Here is a 23,051-nt window from a genome sequence, read left to right on the forward strand (position 1 = left end):
ATAATTTTCTGATACAACACTTTCTGACTTCCTCTCCCTATAAATAACATGGAGAACCCTAGGCCAAGGGCTGAGGGATTGGTGTTCAGATATGGGGGTGAAGAGTCACTTTTTGGAGAAAGATGTTCTGCCCAGAAGCAATTCTGAAGAAAGTGTCTTGGGGGGAATGCCAATTAAACTCCAGGCAGCCTGTTCAATGAATAATTTAGCTGAAGGAACTGGAAAGAACTTCTGGAGATGTTAAAAGTAGAGGAGAGAAATGTATCCAGAGTGAGTTACTGAAGCAGATTTTAGATTTTTCAAGTGTTTATGCTCTTAGGTAGAAAAGATATGGTAAAAGATGTTGACTGAGCCTGCTGGTTAATGAGTACAGATCCAGAACAGAGCACACTGGAGACCAGAGAATCCACAGAGCTCTGAGAAGCGTGGCCCTCAAAGTCCTAGGACCCTCACTTCCTTTAGTCTAATGTGAATACTCTCTTGTTTACATCTTCCTTCTAAAAAGAATGTCTTATATGATATCTTTCAATTTTGTAAGTTTTTTTCCTTTTGCTTGTATACCAAATCTAGTTAATGTAACTAGGGGTTATACATATTTGTTTGTATTCTGTGGATATGTCTCAAATTTGTGATTTCCATACGGGGGAGTGTATTTATAATGATAAATAGAATGAACATGTGTATGTGGTCAGGCCCTGTGATTTCCTCAACTGGGGCCCAACTTTACCCAAACAACCTCCAGCAAAAGGTAACGGGAATGGCCAAGGATTATGCCTACCGACTTCTTCCTTCCTTCTCTTCCTCTCATTTTCCTTTATTAACTAGCTCAGCATGTATTTATTAAGCACTTACTGTGTGCATTGGGGCTTCTCAGGTTGACTGTGTGTGAGGCTTCTCAGGTGACTGAAGCTAAGTCGCTTCAGTTGTGTTTTACTCTTTGCAACTCTATGGAGGACTATAGTCCTCCAGGCTCCTCTGTCCATGATATTCTCTGGGCAAGAATACTGGACTGGGTTGCCATGCCCTCCTCCAGGGGATCTTCCCAACCCAGGGATGGAACTCACATCTCTTATGTCATCTGCTTTGGTGGGTGGGTTTTTACCACTAGTGCCACCGATTCAGTAGTAAAGAATGCCTGCCGATGCAGGAGATGCAGGAGACACAGGTTCGATCCCTGGATTAGGAAAATCTCCTGGAGGAGGAAATGGCAACCCACTCCAAAATTCTTGCTTGGGATATCCCATGGACAGAGGAGCCTGGACAGCTACAGTCCATGGGGTCACAAAGAGTCAGACACAATGAGAACTGAGCATACACACATATTCATTGTTCTGGAGTTACTTTGAAAATAAGAACATACGAACTCTCAAGAGTCTTCCAATCAAAATTCAATTTGTACAATGGGATATCTGTTGTTATTTGCTAAGCCGCATCCGACTCTTTTGCAACCCCAGGGACTGTAGCCCACCAGGCTCCTCTATTCATATAATACAAGGGCAGTGCAAGTTATGATCTAAATAACTTCTAAACTATAGGTGCCAGTCATCCTTTGCTGGATCATAAAATAAATTTATTGAGTTAGGAAAATTCTTTACCAAATTTAAAAAATAGAAAAAGGGCAAATAGTGTGTCTTACATGTAATAAGAAGTACTTAATAAAATTTTAGGAGGAGAGATGTAAATATGCACTCTATGCCAAAGGAAAAATCTATGTCTTACTATGAGACAAGGTTAAAACAAAAAATGTTTGAAAGACACCAACCAGAGGAGTTTAGAGAAGCAGATGACTTGAGTAAGTCAAAGAAGGAAGTCTTTCTGGTTCTGAAAGTACTTGAATGAGGCTTAGAGGAGTTGGGATATCTTTTCAAATAAAAGAGCTACCAAAAAGAATTCTGAAATTGTGAATTAAGCTATATCCATAAGTGAAAGTAAACTCTATAGAACCAGCTTAATCTTGAATGAATGACCACTCTATGACCAACTATACTTCCAGAATCTCCTAGGAAACCTATGACCAATATACTAGAAAACCTGCCTCTCTCCTCTTGGAATCATCCTGTTGTCTCTGATCTCACCAGGGAAACTTTGAAGAGCATTGTTCTTGTGAGTTATACTCCATTTAGAAGGGTGACTGAAAATATTCTCAGTCCAGTTGTTCGTCCCAAATATTATGTACTTCAGATATTGGAAATATTTTTTAAAATGTGAAAAGCCTAAAGATAAGTTCCCAATTCAATAAACTGAAAGTGATCCTCTCCTGATATTAAATCCACATGTGACTTCTACTGGCTTGTGGCTCCTCTGAGCTCTACTGGGCTAATATTTATTGGGCAAACAAATTCAAGGACTCAGGACCACTGATATATGTTAGCGTTATTTTTCGATTCAAAAGAAGGGAATAAAAAGAATAAAAGCAGTCAGGGTAGCCTCTAGAGAAGGGGAGCTGTTGTTGCAGGCATCTTGCAAGTTAATGGGAATTCTCCCGGGACTCTAGAGCCACCCACAGAGGGGAGAGAGGAGACGAGGAGGGGTGGTGGTGGATGAAAACTCTTCCTTTGCAGCTGGCCCTCTCCCTCATTTGTTGCTCCAATAAGCAGTAATTAGGTCCTGAGCTAATGGTGTCAGCTGATTTGCTGTTTTTAGGCTAGACCCAGAGGAATCTCCATGGAAACCCTGCTGGAGTCGTCCCCCCACCTGGATGCTGAGTGCTCCTTTCCGCCACCTGGCTGCCGCCCGGCCCGCTGCTACCTCCTCCCGCCTCTAACCTGCAGCCTGCAACATGCGCACTGCCCCCGGGATCCCTAAATGGGACAATTCTGCCCGTGACGTCAGCGCCCAGCCGTCTCCACAGAAACTTTTGTCCCACTGGCCAATCAGAGAGCTTGGAAGGGGCCGGGGAAGCGGGGCGGGAGGGGGGCGGAGGAGAGGGGAGTGGGAGGGGTGGGGGGTGAGGGGAGAGGCGAGAGGTTTAGTGTGTGGAGCTGCTCGCGCTCCGCCCGGGCTGTCAGTCCCGGCTCCAGCCGCCGCCGCGAGACCTTCCCGGAGACGCGCGCACACACAGCGCACCCCCTGCACACCCTCGCTCCCCGGCTCACACACACGCGCACACTCAGCCTGGCGGAGCAGGAGCCACTGACCGTTCTGCAAGTGCCGGGACCAGCCGCGGCGCAGTGGGGACAAACACCCCGCATTCCTCCCAGTCGGGGCTTTCGTCTTGGAGACGGCGACGAGGGGGCGAAGGTGGGCTAGGACACGGACCCGGCGCCGGGCACTGGTCGGACCGCCTTGCTGGCAGAGCCGCCTCCCGGGACGGGCGCGGGCCTCCGCAGAGAGTAGAATAAAGAGGAGCGGCCGCGATCGCAGCGCGAGGAGGATGGGAACTCCCCTATTTCCAGCTCTGTAACAAATGGATGGAAATCCTGAATGGAGGAACCGCTGATCTCATTTGCTTGAGAAATCGTCCGGAGGAACTCATATTTGGCTACTCTGAGCAGAGGAGGGGGTGTCCATGACGTGGCAGGGGGAAAATAGACATCCGAAACCTCCCGTGTGAACTGCAAACTGTAACCAAGCAAGGGGAAAATGATAGCTCGCTATATTCTAATTTCATGCAGAGGGTTTGAAGCATCTGTATCATAAACTTACTTCTATGCCTTGTACCCAGTTCATTAGAGACCAGAGGAGTCCTGTCTGGGGGCCCCATCGTTATCCGGGAGACCCGCCGCCAGCGGCCTGCCTTCGTTTACCCACTTCCCCCTGGAGCGGATATCTGTTCAGGGTACCACGGGCTATCCTAGAGAACTCCGGCCAAATCTCCGTGGATGCTTTGCTAATTCTGGGACTTAACTCCCGGAACCTACCTACGGGACTGGAATTTAGCCTAAATGCATCTGAAGAAATGACATTTTAAGCCGCTTTAAAAATACCTTAAGAAATTTCCTGTGTAGCAGGATTTGATGGGCTTAACAACAGAACAGGTAAGAACTTTCTCTCTTTCTAGTCCCTGAACGCCCCATACAGGGAAGGCCGAAGCGGAACGGGACCCTGGAGGAAGGAGAGCCCGGGTAGCCGGGTGCCCTTCGGGCTCTCAGGCTCCCGGCCGGGCAGCTGCTTTCAAGAGAGGCGCAGCCCTCGCTCCTGGACGGTGGTGGGGCCGGAGGCCGGGAAGCTTCGGGCGCGCGCGCGCGCGGGGAGGCGGCGCTGCGCTCCACCTGCCTGCCCCGGACGCAGCCCCGGGCAAGGCGTCGAGGGACCACCCCAAGTCAATATTGGGATTTTTAATAAACCAAGGAATGGTATTTTAATTATTCAAAACCCAGCTCCTCCGGGCCAGAGGATGGTCCTACTCCCACAATATTAGAGACCCATCACTAAGAGGAAGAGAGCAGCGTCCGGAGACATCCGTCGCAATTACGAATGAAACCAGAGACTTGGTAGCACAGGGCATTGATCGCTGGTGCCCAGCCGGACCCTCCTCCCGCTCGCCCCATCCCTCCCCCGCTTCTCTCCGACCCGAGGCAGGCTCTGGCGGCGGCCGGGACCTCGCGTCCCCTACATCGTGGCGGGGGGCTGCATTTTTCATGAGCCCGGGGTGAACAGGTGCGAAGTGCGCTGGGAGCCTCCGGCCGGCAGCCGGGCGCGCGGAACATGGAGAGCGAGCGCGATGTGTACCGCCAGTTCCAGGACTGGTGCCTCAGGACTTATGGGGACTCGGGCAAGACCAAGACGGTGACCCGTAAAAAATACGAGCGCATCGTCCAGCTCCTCAACGGCTGCGAGTCGAGCTCCACGGACAACGCCAAATTTAAATTCTGGGTCAAATCGAAGGGTTTCCAGCTGGGCCAGCCGGACGAGGTCCGCGGGGGCGGCGGCGGCGCCAAGCAAGTGCTTTACGTGCCGGTCAAGACCACGGTGAGTGACTCGCCTTCTTCTGTTATTTGCCTGCCGGAGCAGCCCGGCGGGGAAGTGGGGGGTGGGGGGAGATGGGGGGAGCCGTGAGCCACCGTTCGCTCCTTCGCCCCCACCCTTCTCAACCCCCCTCCCCAAGTCGTCCCCATTCGCGTGAGCCAGGCGCGTTTCCCCCAACGTGGAGTCTTTGTGGTCCTGTATTTTAAAGCAGCAGCGCATCTCTCGAGCGCGCAGCCCTCCTCGTCTGCGGAGCTTCCATCCCCGGGTCGGGCGGCATCTCGCGTCCTCGGGCTGGGCCATTGTCCCACGTCCTTCGCTGGGCGCCCGGCGCGTGTCCCGCCTTCGCCACCGCGCATAAAGGCCACGCTGAAACCCCAGCCGCACGCTCTGATAATAGACGATTCTGATCGATAGTCTACGGTGTCTTTTTATTGGCACAAAGCCCGAACGTGGCGCTGGTCGTGGATGTGGGGTTCCCCCCACCCCCCCGGACACTATCAGGTTTTATTGTTAGTTAGACCGCCGCCTGGGAGACACCTGGCTGTCCGATCGCCTTAATCACTCCCGGAGATCTTGCCCTGAAGATTTAGATGGTAGATAGGGTCCTGGAGATGCTTCCTCCTGCCCACCCACCCTCCCCTTCCTTCCTCACTTGCCGCTTTCACAAATAAAGCCGCAGCTACATGATGAACAACAAAGAGTGATGGGTTTGGGCGCAATCAAGTGGTGTACGTTATTTGTTCCTTATTCTGGGATGGCTGTAGTCTCACGGCCGCAAAGCTGCAAGCCCAGGCGCTGGCGCTGAGAGCTCAGTATCTCAGCCTCCGCAGGCAGAAGAAGCCCGTGAGGTCGGGGAGCGGCGGCAGCGTCAATTTCCGTTTTCAGGAGATGGGAACTGTGGGCTACAAGTAGGATTGCAGATCACATCCATAAGACCTCTTTCTTCATCATGCTAGGTGGGTAGTCGTCCGGAGTAGGGGTGGGGGAGGGTTATCTGGCACTCGGTACATTTTTGCCTCGCTTTGGGGTTCCTTGAGCCTTTGCTTCTTTTCCTCCATCTCTCACTGGCAACTGTTTCCCGTGCAGTATTCCTGGAGGATGCTAGAAAGGAGATGCCTTGAAAGCTACTCCTCTATCTCAAACGGAGGTATATTAAATTGGAAATACGTGCATGAAAGGTTTTTCAAAGGACTATATGGAGGATTCTTTTTGGCAAGCAGTTTATGGTTTCTTGAGATTAATTAGGGGTAGTTGTTTGAAGGAAGTATATTTCTTTTGAAATTTATATGGGAAAATGAACATGGGAATAAAGGTGAAACGGAAGCATACGTAAAAGTTCTGCTTTTTTTTTTTTTTTTAAATATGCATCATTGTTGAAAGGTTTCTAGGAGGGAGAGCTATAAACGCAGCCTTCGCCTTTCACATGTGGTATTGCTAAAGACAATGGTGAGATTGCTTTATTAATAATGAGCATTAGATGGGCATGGATGAACTTAGGTTTATCTACATCTGGATGAGCCAGAAGTCTGTCATAGAGAATGAGGGGCATTGATTCATTTATATTGGGAGTAACATTAAGAACCTGATTTTTAAAAATAACTTGTTAGACAAAGTAAATTAGAATTCACAACATATGAATGTGTTTTTCTTTGGATGGTACTGAGCTAATTGATGAGTAAAATAATGATTTAAGATATATTTATCTGAATATTGCTTAATAAGATTGTGTGTGTGTTATTTTGTAAATTGCTAGCTGGGAGTTTGTTTTTCATTTTTTAAAATGTTTTACTTAGGCACCTCTGTTTATGTGTCAGATTGTTTTACTTGTGTATTTCTCCAATAAGTTTATACTTGCATGGGTTTGGTTACATCTACTGTATGTATATACAGGTGTTCTTTTTTAAAACATTAAATAAAAATTCTAACATAAATTCTGTAATGGTCATAGAGGCACTAAGATAAACATGGATGCCAGTAATTCAAACCGGCAATCACATTCTTGGGTACCACATTTTCATTGAAAAATTAATGCAGAGTTGTTAAGAAATTGCTGCTAAGATATCTAATATAGATTAACAGCTCCAGGATTAATAATAAAGTAACATGTATTTCTCTTTTCAGTAAAGATTCCATATAGTTAAGGGAGAAAATGTAATCCTTCAGGTGATGTTCTTGCATAATGGTTTCCTGTGTAGTATTTAAGAGCACTGATTTTCATTCACACCTGTTTTGAAATTTTGAAGAGGTTTTTAATTCATGAACTTTCCTATTGCTCTTTATGAAATTTTTATGCTGCTCCTGACATAGAATTATAGGCTCCTCCTTCTCTGAGAGACAGCCAATCATCATTTCATTGACTTAAAAAATAAAAGATCCCTTTTATCATGTGTTTCCCCACATCTCAGAGTATTTCTTCCTTAAACCTATGATGGTTTTTCTTTATGATAGCAGGGGTGCAGTCATCAGAAAGACCAAAAAAAAAAAAAAAAAGTGATTTTTTTTTTTTTTTTTTTTGCATCCAAAAGCATTTATTGGTTGAAAGAGAGTAATGTATTTGAATGGTATTTTCAAGTAGACTGAGAATCATTCTAGGATTCTGAGGTTTGAAGGTTCATGACTGGCTTTGCTGTCACTGAGAGCGATTCATTCCTGGTGTTGCAGTTACCCATTGCTGCTGGTAATTAGGCATCATTACTACTGCGAAAAGGGAAAGAGAGAAGGGGAGAGGACAGGCTGGGGCTAATTAACTCCTTGTGTTTAATGAAAGAAAGGGAGACTGATAGCAACTGGGAGGTCAGACTAGAACCGAGCAGACACACCATGCAGGCTTAATTGAAACAGGACTATCTTTCATTCTAAAAGAAGCTTGGTCCTACCTCTTGTTTTTCCAAAAGAGCAGATGTATTTATAGCTTCGCAAATACTTTCCCCCTGAAGCCTCAAGGTAACTGATGATAAAATCAAGCAAGTGACAACTGACTTAAAAATGTAGAATATTGGAGAAGATAAGCATGCCCTTTACTATTTGTACTGGCCATGCCTAAAACCGAGGGGACATATCTGTCACTGTTTAGATTACTGTGTGGCTGAGCAGATACTGTTTGGTCACCAAGCAACAACATCCTGCGACTCAGCCATTTTAGGTCTGGAGTGGGACTGTGTGTGTGTGCGCACGTGTGCATGTATACACACACATATGTGCTTTGCTGAGCATGGGATCTAAGTTCTTTTTCATACTACCACTGTTACTTTTCTATGTTCTTTCCTTAAAGGTGTCAGAAATTTAGAAGTATGAAATTATGGATAACTTCAAACAGTTCTAAAAAAGATACAGGAAATGCCTGACATTGATTCAGAAAGAATGTTTAATCAGTGACCATTTAAAATTAGCCTCACTATGGTTACTCTGTTTTACATCTCTGATAGTTCTAGCTTAGTTTGTTTTCAGAAGCTTTACATCCTGACTGACACTTTGTTTTCTGGCAGCAATTAGTTAAAACATCACACTTACAAATGTAAACACATTTTACCGCTTCATATTAGGAAAGGTAAATTTAGAAAAGAATCAGATATTTCATTACATTTCACTAGTAATATTATTCATGCATTATTGTTTATTTTTTAAAAGTCTACTGCATTCTATAAGTCATTAGGAAATTCAGTAAACTCACATTTCTATTTGTCTTTCAGTCTTAAGCAAACAAGGTAATGAATATCCAAACTATAAAATCAAATAATGTGAGCAGTGCTTTTTTTTCCCTGTATTTGTAGGAACAGACATTTTGGCCTTTTTTGTTTTAAACCATTTACGTATATTTTTTCCCTTTATTTATTCCACGAGGAAACATAAAATGAATTTTTTATCCAGAAAAGAAAATACACTATCTCTAGTTATGTCATTTAAAAATGATAATTTATTCAGTTCTCAATCTGTAGCCTCAGATATCATATTTTCTCACTGTGTATACTACTAATTGATTATTGTACAGTGATTAGAATGAATATTCATGGACTGGTTCATAAGCAGTTACTGTTTTTTAGTTCTCTGATTGTAGTTTTGGTTTTTTTTTTAATACCACATCAGAGTGAAGAAAATAATACATAAGGAGTCTGTGTACATTTCCACTTGGCCTAAGTCCGTGACTGAGGCTCACATCATGTATATTGGGCCTTGATCTGTAATTTGCTGTAGGAATTCTAGAAAACAAAGCTGAGGGATATGCCAGCTATACATGATGATACTTTGTATCTCTGACAGAGAATGAATCAAAGCAGTAGTCAGGGAGACACCCAAATTTTGCTTATCTCTTAATACTTCCTCATTGGTAATTCCTGCTGATGACTGATGCCTTTTTCCCCCTTCATCTAAATATTTTGGGAGACACTATACTGTAGATCTTTGTGGGGGTTAAAGAGATCCCAAGTATGAGTTTCAGCATTGTGGTTTATAAGCTGACTTCAGTGGCACTTAAGAGTTGTTGGGAGGAATCGGTCATCCATGGCAAGTCCAAGTCCCTAGCACAGCACCTCCTGTAGGTTCTCAGGAAATAGTGGGCGCCTTTACTAGAGACCAGGCTTCCCTGGTGGCTCAGACGGTAAATCGTCTGCCTGCTACGCGGGAGACCTGGGTTCCACCCCTTGGTTGGGAAGATCCCCTGGAGAAGGAAATAGCAACCCACTCCAGTACTCTTGCTTGGAAAATTCCTTGGACGGAGGAGCCTGGTAGGCTACAGTCCAGGGGTCACAAAGAGTTGGACACGACTGAACGACTTCACTTTCCTTTCCTTTCCTTTTACTAGAGGCCAGCTGGCCATGAGGATTAAGAGACAAAAGGCTTGTTGAGTTAACACCCCTGAATTTTAGAAGGAAATCAGACCCTCTTAGTACATGAGGACTAGTTGTTCAGTCACGAATTTGTGTCTGACTCTTTGTGACCCCATAGACTGCAGCCTGCCAGGCTCCTCTCTCCATGGGATTTTCCAGGCAAGCGTAGTGGAGTGTGTTGTCATTTCCTTCTCCGGGGAATCTTCCTGACCCAGGAATCAAACCCACATCCCCTGTATTACAGGCAGATTCATTACCACTGGGTAACCTGGGGAGCCCACATGAGGACTATCCCACATTTGTTTCTGAAGATACCAGTTCTTAACTTTTCTGTTAGTGCTTCTTAGTTGTGTTACTAGTGACTATGGTGAAGGTGAGGGATAAGACCCAGCACATATGTATTCCCTCTAGAAACCTTCTGAGCAACAATTCTGAGATTCCACTTGTCAAGATTTTAAACTCTGGCCTTTCTATATAGGATAGAGAAAAGATGAGGAAGGAAATACAGGGATGTGGCAGCAGAATTTCCAAAAGTTTCGATCTCCATGTCAAGATCATAAAGACCTCTCAATAATAGCTGTTGTATTTGCCAAGATTTTTTATATCTAACTAGGAAAGATTAAAGTGAATCCATTGTGTTTTAGCTTATGCTCATTTTTAGAGTCCTAGGATAGCAATATAAACTTCATGGACAACATGGATGGCAGGAGACATGGTATAGTGGGCAGGGTAAGGATTTTAGAGCAAGATTTAAATCCTGGATTTGACATTTACTGGAGTTGTGAGTTAGAACGTTTCTTATTTAAAGACACAGTTTCCTCTTTGTTTCTCTTTGAGGATTTCCTAATTTGCATTCAAAACTTTGCCTAATTTTAGTTTTGGATGAGAATAATCATACTTCATAAGCATGTAGTATATACAGCATATGCTTGACACATGATAGATGCTACAAAAATAGAAGCTAATCTAAGTATTAACAAGGCAAGAACACCATGATATAATTTTAATTATGTGTTATGAACTCAAAATCACAGTGTAATAAGGAGTTAAAATACAAGATACATATATGCATTAATGTGTTTTATTGCATCTTTTTTCTTACTACATTTTTAGAAAATAAAAAATGACTTTGTTTTCTTAAAAGTGATACACTCATTACTCAAAAGTCTAAGTGAAAAGGGAAAAATTGCCAAAAATTCATGCTAAGTCTCTTGCCTAGATATATCCATTGACTAATTATGAGTATCATTACAGACATCCATCTAAACAAGTATCCCAAAAGAAGATTAGAGATAATGGTTGATGGTCATATACTGTATATGGAGAAGCAGAAGTGATTTTCTAAAACTGGGATGATAAGTATATGCTAATTTAAGAAGAATAAAATATAATATTATCAAAATGTCACAAAAATACACAAAATTCAAAAATTTTCTAATAGATAAAGGTTTATTCACAGAAGTGTGTATTCTTAAAATTGACAGAAAAGATTAAAATATTGACAGTGAATTATATTTATTTTTTCAACTACAATTTCAGTTTTATACCATATAATTGACTTTCTCCAGTGGAAGATAAGGAACAAATCTTTTTGCATTTTTAACCTTCTTGTTACTGTTATCCCTGTTTATAATACATTACATTTATTCTATTACAAATGTTATATATTTTGTTGTATTATATAAATATCATTGCTTTTCTTGTCAAGGTTCTTTATGTTATAGTGTGTAATTTGCTTCTTACAATTATTGTCCCTTTGTTATGTTTAAATGCATATCATCCATTCTTTTACCTGGTTTTCTTTACCTCTAAATTATCTGACTTGATTCATCAGTTGATTAGTTGTAATTCCTGATCATCATTTTTTCCCCTAAAGAAGGGCTCCTATTTTCTATTCTTTGGGGTTTATATGCAACTGAAAAATATTTGTCCTTTTCCTTTGTACCTAAAGGGCAACTTAGCTAGGTATAATTTCTTTGTTTTCACTCTTTCCACCAGAACATTGTAGATAATTGTGTTAGCACTATTAAAATTCAGTGGCAAACTTGTTTTTTTCCCCAAATTTCATGGATTTATTTACTTAGGTATCCTTAAATTTAAATAATTTGAATAAGACACATTTTGAATTCCTTTTCTCACTCTCTCTTTCTCTTGAGTAGTAGTACCCCCATCCATGGCTTCAGTTGTGTGTCTGTTTTGAGGACCTAATACACTTCTGCTGGAGTTCAGATCTGTGCTTTGGGTTTTCCACTAGATGTTTTCCATCAAAATATTCCAAGGCACTTAAAATTAAATTCAAAAATTTTTCTTCTCTCCATTCCCCCTACTAGGTCCTCCAAGCTAACCTCTTAAAAAAAAAATTCTTTAAAATTTTTCTTTCTCCATGGGTGGCAATAGAATTTGCTCACCTTTCCAAGCCAAAAGTCTGTGTGATATGATTGATTTACCCCTTTCTTCTCTCCTTATGGTCAATACTTGATAGAATACTGTTGATTCTATCAGCTTAATATCTCTTGAACCGACTGACCATATTCTTACAACACCATACCATGAGGTATGTCTATTGCTTGATAATTTGTTTTTGTTTTTGTTTTGTAAAATTTGTTTTGATGGAAGGGAGGGCATCATGTGTAACATATCTTTGACAGTAATTAATGGGATAGATGAAAATCGCTTCCCAGCCCCATAACACAATGGAATCTTCTTATTTAAACACTACACACCAACTAGTTATAACCAGATTTGGGGTCTATTTTTTAAATTTTATATATTTAAATTGTGGTTAAAAAAACATAAGTGGAAAAGTGATATACTTTTCCATCTTAAACATATGTAAGTGTGTGGTACAACAGTATTAAGCATATATACTTTGTTGTACAACAGATCTCTAGAATGTTTTCATCTTGCAAAACTGAAACTCTGTAACTAATAAAGAACTCCCTCTTTCCCCTTCCCTCCAGCCCCTGGAAACCACCATTCTACTTTCTTTTTTTTTTTTTTTTTTTTTTTTTTTTTTTTTTTTTTTCTTTTTTAATTTTTATTATTATTATTTTTTTTTCCCAGTGGGTTTTGTCATACATTGATATGAATCAGCCATGGATTTACATGTATTCCCAATCCCGATCCCCCCTCCCACCTCCCTCTCCACCCGATTCCTCTGGGTCTTCCCAGTGCACCAGGCCCGAGCACTTGTCTCGTGCATCCCACCTGGGCTGGTGATCTGTTTCACCATAGATAGTATACATGCTGTTCTTTTCAAATATCCCACCCTCACATTCTCCCACAAAGTTCAAAAGTCTGTTCTGTGTTTCTGTGTCTGTTTTTCTGTTCTGCATATAGGGTTATCGTTATCACCTTTCTAAATTCCATATACATGTGTCAGTATGCTGTAATGTTCTTTATCTTTCTGGCTTACTTCACTCTGTATAATGGGCTCCAGCTTCATCCATCTCATTAGGACTGGTTCAAATGAATTCTTTTTAATGGCTGAGTAATATTCCATGGTGTATATGTACCACAGCTTCCTTATCCATTCATCTGCTGATGGGCATCTAGGTTGCTTCCATGTCCTGGCTATTATAAACAGTGCTGCGATGAACATTGGGGTGCACGTGTCTCTTTCAGATCTGGTTTCCTCAGTGTGTATGCCCAGAAGTGGGATTGCTGGGTCATATGGCAGTTCTATTTCCAGTTTTTTAAGAAATCTCCACACTGTTTTCCATAGCGGCTGTACTAGTTTGCATTCCCACCAACAGTGTAAGAGGGTTCCCTTTTCTCCACACCCTCTCCAGCATTTGTTGCTTGTAGACTTTTGGATAGCAGCCATCCTGACTGGCGTGTAATGGTACCTCATTGTGGTTTTGATTTGCATTTCTCTAATAATGAGTGATGTTGAGCATCTTTTCATGTGTTTGTTAGCCATCTGTATGTCTTCTTTGGAGAAATGTCTGTTTAGTTCTTTGGCCCATTTTTTGATTGGGTCATTTATTTTTCTGGAATTGAGCTGCAGGAGTTGCTTGTATATTTTTGAGATTAATCCTTTGTCTGTTGCTTCATTTGCTATTATTTTCTCCCAATCTGAGGGCTGTCTTTTCACCTTACTTATAGTTTCCTTTGTTGTGCAAAAGCTTTTAAGTTTCATTAGGTCCCATTTGTTTAGTTTTGCTTTTATTTCCAATATTCTGGGAGGTGGGTCATAGAGGATCTTGCTTTGATTTATGTCAGAGAGTGTTTTGCCTATGTTCTCCTCTAGGAGTTTTATAGTTTCTGGTCTTACATTTAGATCTTTAATCCATTTTGAGTTTATTTTTGTGTATGGTGTTAGAAAGTGTTCTAGTTTCATTCTTTTACAAGTGGTTGACCAGTTTTCCCAGCACCACTTGTTAAAGAGGTTGTCTTTTTTCCATTGTATATCCTTGCCTCCTTTGTCAAAAATAAGGTGTCCATAGGTTCGTGGATTTATCTCTGGGCTTTCTATTCTGTTCCATTGATCTATATTTCTGTCTTTGTGCCAGTACCATACTGTCTTGATGACTGTGGCTTTGTAGTAGAGTCTGAAGTCAGGCAGGTTGATTCCTCCAGTTCCATTCTTCTTTCTCAAGATTACTTTGGCTATTCGAGGTTTTTTGTATTTCCATACAAATTGTGAAATTCTTTGGTCTAGTTCTGTGAAAAATACCGTTGGTAGCTTGATAGGGATTGCATTGAATCTATAGACTGCTTTGGGTAGAATAGCCATTTTGACAATATTAATTCTTCCAATCCATGAACACGGTATGTTTCTCCATCTGTTTGTGTCCTCTTTGATTTCTTTCATCAGTGTTTTATAGTTTTCTATGTATAGGTCCTTTGTTTCTTTAGGTAGATATACTCCTAAGTATTTTATTCTTTTTGTTGCAATGGTGAATGGTATTGTTTCCTTAATTTCTCTTTCTGTTTTTTCATTGTTAGTATATAGGAATGCAAGGGATTTCTGTGTGTTAATTTTATATCCTGCAACTTTACTGTATTCATTGATTAGCTCTAGTAATTTTCTGGTAGAGTCTTTAGGGTTTTCTATGTAGAGGATCATGTCATCTGCAAACAGTGAGAGTTTTACTTCTTCTTTTCCTATCTGGATTCCTTTTACTTCTTTTTCTGCTCTGATTGCTGTGGCCAGCACTTCCAACACTATGTTGAATAGTAGTGGTGAGAGTGGGCACCCTTGTCTTGTTCCTGATTTCAGGGGAAATGCCTTCAATTTTTCACCATTGAGGGTGATGCTTGCTGTGGGTTTGTCATATATAGCTTTTATTATGTTGAGGTATGTTCCTTCTATTCCTGCTTTTTGGAGAGTTTTAATCATAAATGAGTGTTGAATTTTGTCAAAGGCTTTCTCTGCATCTATTGAGATAATCATATGGTTTTTATCTTTCAATTTGTTAATGTGGTGTATTACATTGATTGATTTGCGGATATTAAAGAATCCTTGCATTCCTGGGATAAAGCCCACTTGGTCATGGTGTATGATTTTTTTAATATGTTGTTGGATTCTGTTTGCTAGAATTTTGTTAAGGATTTTTGCATCTATGTTCATCAGTGATATTGGCCTGTAGTTTTCTTTTTTTGTGGCATCTTTGTCTGGTTTTGGAATTAGGGTGATGGTGGCCTCATAGAATGAGTTTGGAAGCTTACCTTCTTCTGCAATTTTCTGGAAGAGTTTGAGTAAGATAGGTGTTAGCTCTTCTCTAAATTTTTGGTAGAATTCAGCTGTGAAGCCATCTGGTCCTGGGCTTTTGTTTGCTGGAAGATTTTTGATGACAGTTTCGATTTCCTTGCTTGTGATGGGTCTGTTAAGATCTTCTATTTCTTCCTGGTTCAGTTTTGGAAAGTTATACTTTTCTAAGAATTTGTCCATTTCATCCAAGTTGTCCATTTTATTGGCATAGAGCTGCTGGTAGTAGTCTCTTATGATCCTTTGTATTTCAGTGTTGTCTGTTGTGATCTCTCCATTTTCATTTCTAATTTTGTCAATTTGGTTTTTCTCTCTTTGTTTCTTAATGAGTCTTGCTAATGGTTTGTCAATTTTGTTTATTTTTTCAAAAAACCAGCTTTTAGCTTTGTTGATTTTTGCTATGGTCTCTTTAGTTTCTTTTGCATTTATTTCTGCCCTGATTTTTAAGATTTCTTTCCTTCTGCTAACTCTGGGGTTCTTCATTTCTTCCTTCTCTAATTGCTTTAGGTGTAGAGTTAGGTTATTTAATTGGTTTTTTTCCTGTTTCTTGATGTAAGCCTGTAATGCTATGAACCTTCCCCTTAGCACTGCTTTTACAGTGTCCCATAGGTTTTGGGTTGTTGTGTTTTCATTTTCATTCATTTCTATACATATTTTGATTTCTTTTTTTATTTCTTCTATGATTTGTTGGTTATTCAGAAGCGTGTTATTTAGCCTCCATATGTTTGAAGTTTTAACAATTTTTTCCCTGTAATTGAGATCTAATCTTACTGCACTGTGGTCAGAAAAGATGACTGGAATGATTTCAATTTTTTTGAATTTTCCAAGACCAGATTTATGGCCCAGGATGTGATCTATTCTGGAGAATGTTCCGTGTGCACTTGAGAAAAAGGTGAAGTTGATTGTTTTGGGGTGAAATGTCCTATAGATATCAATTAGGTCTAGCTGGTCCATTGTGTCATTTAAGGTTTGTGTTTCCTTGTTAATTTTCTGTTTAGTTGATCTATCCATAGTTGTGAGTGGGGTATTAAAGTCTCCCACTATTATTGTGTTACTATTAATTTCCTCTTTCATACTTGTTAGCGTTTGCCGTACATATTGCGGTGCTCCTATGTTGGGTGCATATATATTTATAATTGTTATATCTTCTTCTTTGATTGATCCTTTGATCATTATGTAGTGTCCTTCTTTGTCTCTTTTCACTTCCTTTATTTGAAAGTCTATTTTATCTGATATGAGTATTGCGACTCCTGCTTTCTTTTGGTCTCCGTTTGCATGAAATACTTTTTTCCAGCCCTTCACTTTTAGTCTGTATGTGTCTCTTGTTTTGAGGTGGGTCTCTTGTAGACAGCATATATAGGGGTCTTGTTTTTGTATCCATTCAGCCAATCTTTGTCTTTTGGTTGGGGCATTCAACCCATTTACATTTAGGGTAATTATTGATAGGTGTGGTCCCGTTGCCATTTACTTTGTTGTTTTGGGTTCACATTTATAAACCTTTCTGCATTTCCTGTCTAGAGAAGATCCTTTAGCATTTGTTGAAGAGCTGGTTTGGTGGTGCTGAATTCTCTCAGCTTTTGCTTATCTGTAAAGCTTTTAAATTCTCCTTCATATCTGAATGAGATCCTTGCTGGATACAGTAATCTAGGTTGTAGGTTATTCTCTTTCATTACTTTCAGTACGTCCTGCCATTCCCTTCTGGCCTGGAGGGTTTCTATTGATAGATCAGCTGTTATCCTTATGGGAATCCCTTTGTGTGTTATTTGTTGTTTTTCCCTTGCTGCTTTTAATATTTGTTCTTTGTGTTTGATCTTTGTTAATTTGATTAATATGTGTCTTGGGGTGTTTCGCCTTGGGTTTATCCTGTTTGGGACTCTCTGGGTTTCTTGGACTTGGGTGGCTATTTCCTTCCCCATTTTAGGGAAGTTTTCAGCTATTATCTCCTCGAGTATTTTCTCATGGCCTTTCTTTTTGTCTTCTTCTTCTGGAACTCCTATGATTCGAATGTTGGGGCGTTTCACAGTGTCCCAGAGGTCCCTGAGGTTGTCCTCATTTCTTTTGATCCTTTTTTCTTTTTTCCTCTCTGCTTCATTTATTTCCACCATTTTATCTTCTACCTCACTTATCCTATCTTCTGCCTCCGTTATTCTAGTCTTGGTTCCCTCCAAAGTGTTTTTGATCTCATTCATTGCATTATTCATTTGTAATTGACTCTTTTTTTATTTCTTCTAGGTCTTTATTAAACAGTTCTTGAATCTTTTCAATCTTTGTTTCCAGGCTATTTATCTGTAACTCCATTTTGTTCTCAAGATTTTGGATCATTTTTATTATCATTATTCTAAATTCTTTTTCAGATAGATTCCCTATCTCCTCCTCTTTTGTTTGACTTGGTGGGCATTTTTCATGTTCCTTTACCTGTTGGGTATTTCTTTGCCTTTTCATCTTGTTTAGATTGCTGTATCTGGAGTGGGCTTTCTGTATTCTGGAGGTCTGTGGTTCCTTTTTGTTGTGGAGGATTAACCCAGTGGGTAGGGTTAGACGATTGGCTTGTCAAGGTTTCCTGGTTAGGGAAGCTTGCGTCAGTGTTCTGGTGCGTGGAACTTGATTTCTACTCTTTGGAGAGCAATGGAGTGCCCAGTAATGAGTTTTGAGATGGGTCTATGTGTTAGGTGTGACCTTGGGCAGCCTGTATGTTGATGTTCAGGGCTATGTTCCTGCGTTGCTGGAGAATTTGCGTGGTATGTCTTGCTCTAAAACTTATTGGCTCTTGTGTGGTGGTTGGTTTCAGTGTAGGTATGGAGGCTTTTGGACAGTCACTTATTACTTAAAGTTCCTTGTAGTCAGGAGTTTTCTGGTGTTCTCAGGTTTTGGGCTTAAGTCTCCTGCCTCTGGATTTCAGTTTTATTCTTCCTGTAGTCTCAGGACTTCTCCAACTATGCAGCCCTCCTTTCGAAGACAATGGGCTGCTTTTCTGGGCGCCTGATGACCTCAGCTAGCGATCAGAAGTTGTTTTGCGAAGTTTGCTCTGCGTTCAGTTATTCTTTTGATGAATTTGTAGGAGAGAAAGTGGTCTCCCCGTCCTACTCCTCCGCCATCTTGGCTCCTCCCCCCCATTCTACTTTCTGATTTTGTGAATCTGACTACTTTTGATACCTCATATAATTGCATGCATGCTTGCCCTGTCATGATTGACTCTTTGCTACCCCATGGACTGTAGCCTGCCACACTCCTGTCCATGGGTTCTCCCAGGAGTGAGTTGCCATTTCCTTCTCTAGGGGATCTTCCCAACCTGGGGATTAAACTGGAATCTTCTGCATTGCCGACTCAACGGGCATGAGTTTGAGTAAACTCCGAGAGTTGGTGATGGACAGGGAGGCCTGGCGTGCTTCAGTCCATGGGGTCACAATGAGTCGGACACGACTGAGCAACTGAACTTCTGCATTGCAGGCAGATTCTTTACCTTTTGAGCCATTGGGGAAGCCCCCCTCCCCCCACAGTATAAGTGGAATTAGACAGTGTTTGTCTTTTTGTGATTGATTGTCTCACTTAGCATAATACCCTCAAAATTCATCCATGTTAAATTGTGTCACAGGATTTCCTTATTTTTAATGGCTGAATAATATACTTTTTTATGTGTTTACCATATTTTGTTTATTCATCTGTTGATAAGCATTTGAATTGCTTCCACCTTTGGGCTTCCCGGATATCTAAGTTGGTAAAGAATCCACCTGCAATGCAGGAGACTCCAGTTCAATTCGTGGGTCGGGAAGATCCCCTGGAGAAGGGATAATCTGCCCACTCCAGTATTCTTGGGCTTCCCTTGTGGCTCAGCTGGGAAAGAATCTGCCTGCAATGCGGGAGACCTGGGTTTGATCGCTGGGTTGGGGAGATCCCCTGGAAAAGGGAAAGGCTACCCACTCTAGTATTTTGGGCTGGAGAATTTCATGGACTGTATAGTCCACGGGGTGGCAAAGAGTCAACAAGACTGAGCGACTTTCACTTTCACTTTTGGCTGTTAGAAATAGTGCTGCTGTGAAGGGTGTCCCTTCAAAACTCTGCTTTTAATTCTTTTGGATGTATACCCACAAGTGGGATTGCTGGATCACATGGTAGTTCTATTTTTAACTTTTGGGGGAACTTCCATACTGTTTTCCTTAGCAGTTATACCATTTGTAGTCCCATCAGAAGCAGGAAAAAAATGGGCTTTTTTTTTTTAAGGCTGTGAAACTGGTGACTTTGCTTGTCATCTAGAGTTCTTTAAAGAGCATATTGCTTCTTTAGGCAATAGAAAGTTTTGAATGTAACACAATTAATAAAAATGCCTTGCATCTATCAACTTATTAATATATATTGGTTAAGGATTGAGATAACTTTAAACAAAATGTCCCCTTTAACATTTACAATAATCGTATCAGATGAACATTTTTTTATTACATACTTGATAAAATTATGGTTTAAATTAAGGTAACTTTCTAAAGTCACATAGCTTCTAAGTGTTAGAGTTGGGACAAGAAACTATTTCAGTTGGATTCCAAAGTCCTTGCTTTGGTTTCCAAACTTTTAAAATAATGCACTCTAGTGATTAAAGCAAATTGAATATTCCCCCAACATGTGTGTTTTTATAAATTACATATAGTTCTGTATCAATACTTAATACATAGCACATATTCAAAAACGTAAATATATAGGACGGTTACTTCGTTCAGTTCAGTCGCTCACTTGTATCTGACTCTTTGCAACACCATGGACTGCACCATACCAGGCTTCCCTGTCCATCACCAACTATTACTAAATGTATAAAAACATAAATTTTAATGTTTTTATTTATCTCAGCAGGTCATCTCATGCATTTCCTGGGGTGTGCACATACCAATTTGGAGAGTTACTCTAATCCATAGGATAATATTGTGTGTGTGTGTTTGGTCGCTTCGTTATGTCTGACTCTTTGTGATCCCCTGGACTGTAGCCTGCCAGGCCTCTTTGTCCATGGGATTCTCCAGGGAAAAATACTGGAGCGGGTTGCCATTTCCTTCTCCAGGGGATCTTCCTGACCCAGGAATCAAACCCAGGTCTCCTGCATTGCAGGCAGATGATTTACTGACTGAGCTGTTGTTGAAGGCAGAAACTATTGTTGAAGCCTAATATTACCTCACAGTAAATCATTTTAGTTAAGACCTTACACTTCAGCTAAAATACCACCTTCTCTCTTATAGGGGAGTGCCTCTACACTTAACACAATATTAAAAATAATTTCTTAGCCATAAAAATCCATGACATCCATAAAACAATTATACTCTTTTGGTATTGTTTTGATGGAGGTGAGATTTTATTTCATCAGAGCAAGTTGAGATGGTACACAGTCAAGAATAGCTGAAGTGCTGGGTACAGTGGAAAATAAATTTGGAAAAGTGGGTGGGGGCAAAATTATGGGAAGTGTCTACTGCCATGTTGCAAAGTTTGACCTTCCTTCTATAGGGAATGCCAGCTACCAGAAGTGTTTGAGCAAAGATGTTATGATTTAGGTCTTATGGGTAGGGACTTGAGATCTCTCCTTGGTTTATGCTGATTATAAATCAGATGAATAAAGAATAAAAGTTGAATAGTTCCTTTTGCCTCAACATTTGTTTGAAATATTATAGTTATAAATGTTAGATACTGAAATCAAATTGAATATAGTTCAATAGCTTGATATTGTGTAATTGAATCATGCCGTACAAACATCAGACTTTATTAATCCCAATACAGTGTTAAAAATAGGATTGCTTTAAATGTAAGAAAATAAATTTAAAGACACTTAAAAGGACACAACTTAATGACACAACAACAAAGCATCCCTAAACTATGCAGTTAGTTTTTCCTGATTTTAAAATTTCTACAGAAGAATGATACTCTAAATACTCTTTTGTGTCTTTTACTTTTATTGGATTTTGTTGTGAGATTCACCCATGTTGTTGTATGTAGCTGTAGTTAGTGTTCTTTAGAATAAATGTATCAAAATTTCATTCATCCTGCTGATGATACATTTGACTATTTGACTTCTAACTTGTTTAATGTATTATGAACATTTGACAAAATGTGGCAAGAATTTAAATCTATAAAATTTAAAAATTTTGGAAAGAAAAAGGAATATGGGTGAAATCATCTTGTAATAAAATGTGTTTTTTTCCTTCTGTTTTTAGAGTTGAGGAGAAATAATTTTTGACCTCTTATTACTACATCCACAGCTACAAAGATTTACCAGAGAAATTGTTCTAAAACCCACGGGAGATTTCTATATATTAATAGAATACTTATTCAAGCACAGACCTTTTCAAAGTAATATTTCAAATGTTGCTTAGAACATGAAGTTTATACTTTAAGGCAGTGTTTTACATCCTATTCCAAGTTGTTTATTCCTCAGACTTGTTTGATTTTAAATCCACGTGCCTCTCTCTGCCACTATGATTCTTCAATCTTTGTGTACTGTGATAGGCAGGATTCTAAGGTGACTCTGAAACGACCCTCACATGTCTTTAATTCCCTTACCTCTGAGTGTGAGTGGAAAGTGTGCATATGATCTCGGATTCCTATGCTTATGTTATACGGCACAGTTAACTGGAAAAAGGGGGCTCTTTTAGGTGGGTCTGACTTAATCACATTAGCCTTTTAAAAGCAGAGAGTTTTTATAGCAGAAATAGCAGGCAGAGAATTTCAAAACCTGAGTTGGATTCATTGTAAGGGAGATTCTCTGTTGCTGAGATGGAGGGGGCCATGTGATTAGGAGCTGAGCGCATGCTTTGCCAACAGCTAGCAAAACAATGGCGACCTAAGTCCTACAACCACAAGGAATAAATTCTGACCAAAGGAAGCTTTTCCCGGTTGGGCTTCCAAGAAAGAATGTAGCTGTCTTCCACCTTGATTTCAGCTTTATAAGAACCTGAGCAGAAGACCCATTAAAATATGCTGGACTTTGGAACCATAGAAACTGAGATAATATAAGTTTGTGAAGCTTTAAGCCACCCAATTTGTAATTATATAGCCAGAGAAAATAATACATAGTTTTTTGGTCTAAATCTTTCAAAAAGCATTTGCTCAGTTAAAACAACTTTTTACAAAGCATATTTGACTAATTGTGGTTTAAGATGCAGCTGGGAATAATTTAAATGGCGTTCTGCTAATGCCTAATGTGTTGCTATTTTAATCATTTTTTATGCGATGGTCCATAATTTAGTAAAATATATAATTTCTAACAGCTCATTTGAGATAGTTATTGATCACATTAGATATATTTGTGTGTGTGTATATATATATATTGCTTTATTACTATGTACTAATTTGATTTTTCTGTTTTTAATTAAAATATTTTATTTCACTATATTCCATCTATCTTCTTTATAGACTATGAAGTGGCTTACTGTTTTATGGTTTTCAGGGAGGATGGAGATTGAGGAGTACATGTATTAAAATAGAGCATTATACACATCATTATGTTAATGTATGTTTAAATATTTTTTGACTGCATAGTGACAAATAACAATATGCAGCAATATCATTTATTAGCACTAATCCTATAATTTTATTTTTAAATAATTATTTTATTATAATATTATACATTTTAAATGAGACCT

The 23,051-nt window shown here is 40.2% G+C and overlaps 1 protein-coding gene across 4 annotated transcripts in view; it reads left to right on the forward strand.

The window, feature by feature from the left end:
- The first annotated feature begins 4,605 nt into the window (after nucleotides 1-4,605).
- Nucleotides 4,606-23,051, forward strand: part of NOL4 (nucleolar protein 4) — a 450,364-nt gene continuing 431,918 nt past the window's right edge. For all 4 annotated transcript variants that reach the window (XM_061130798.1, XM_061130797.1, XM_061130799.1 and 1 more), the window contains exon 1: nucleotides 4,606-4,911. In XM_061130798.1, the coding sequence (XP_060986781.1) occupies nucleotides 4,648-4,911 (264 nt within the window). In that variant the 5' untranslated portion in view covers nucleotides 4,606-4,647. The remainder of the gene's footprint in view (nucleotides 4,912-23,051) is intronic.

This window comes from Dama dama, chromosome 27 (assembly GCF_033118175.1).
Source record: "Dama dama isolate Ldn47 chromosome 27, ASM3311817v1, whole genome shotgun sequence".
Lineage (NCBI taxonomy): Eukaryota > Metazoa > Chordata > Mammalia > Artiodactyla > Cervidae > Dama > Dama dama.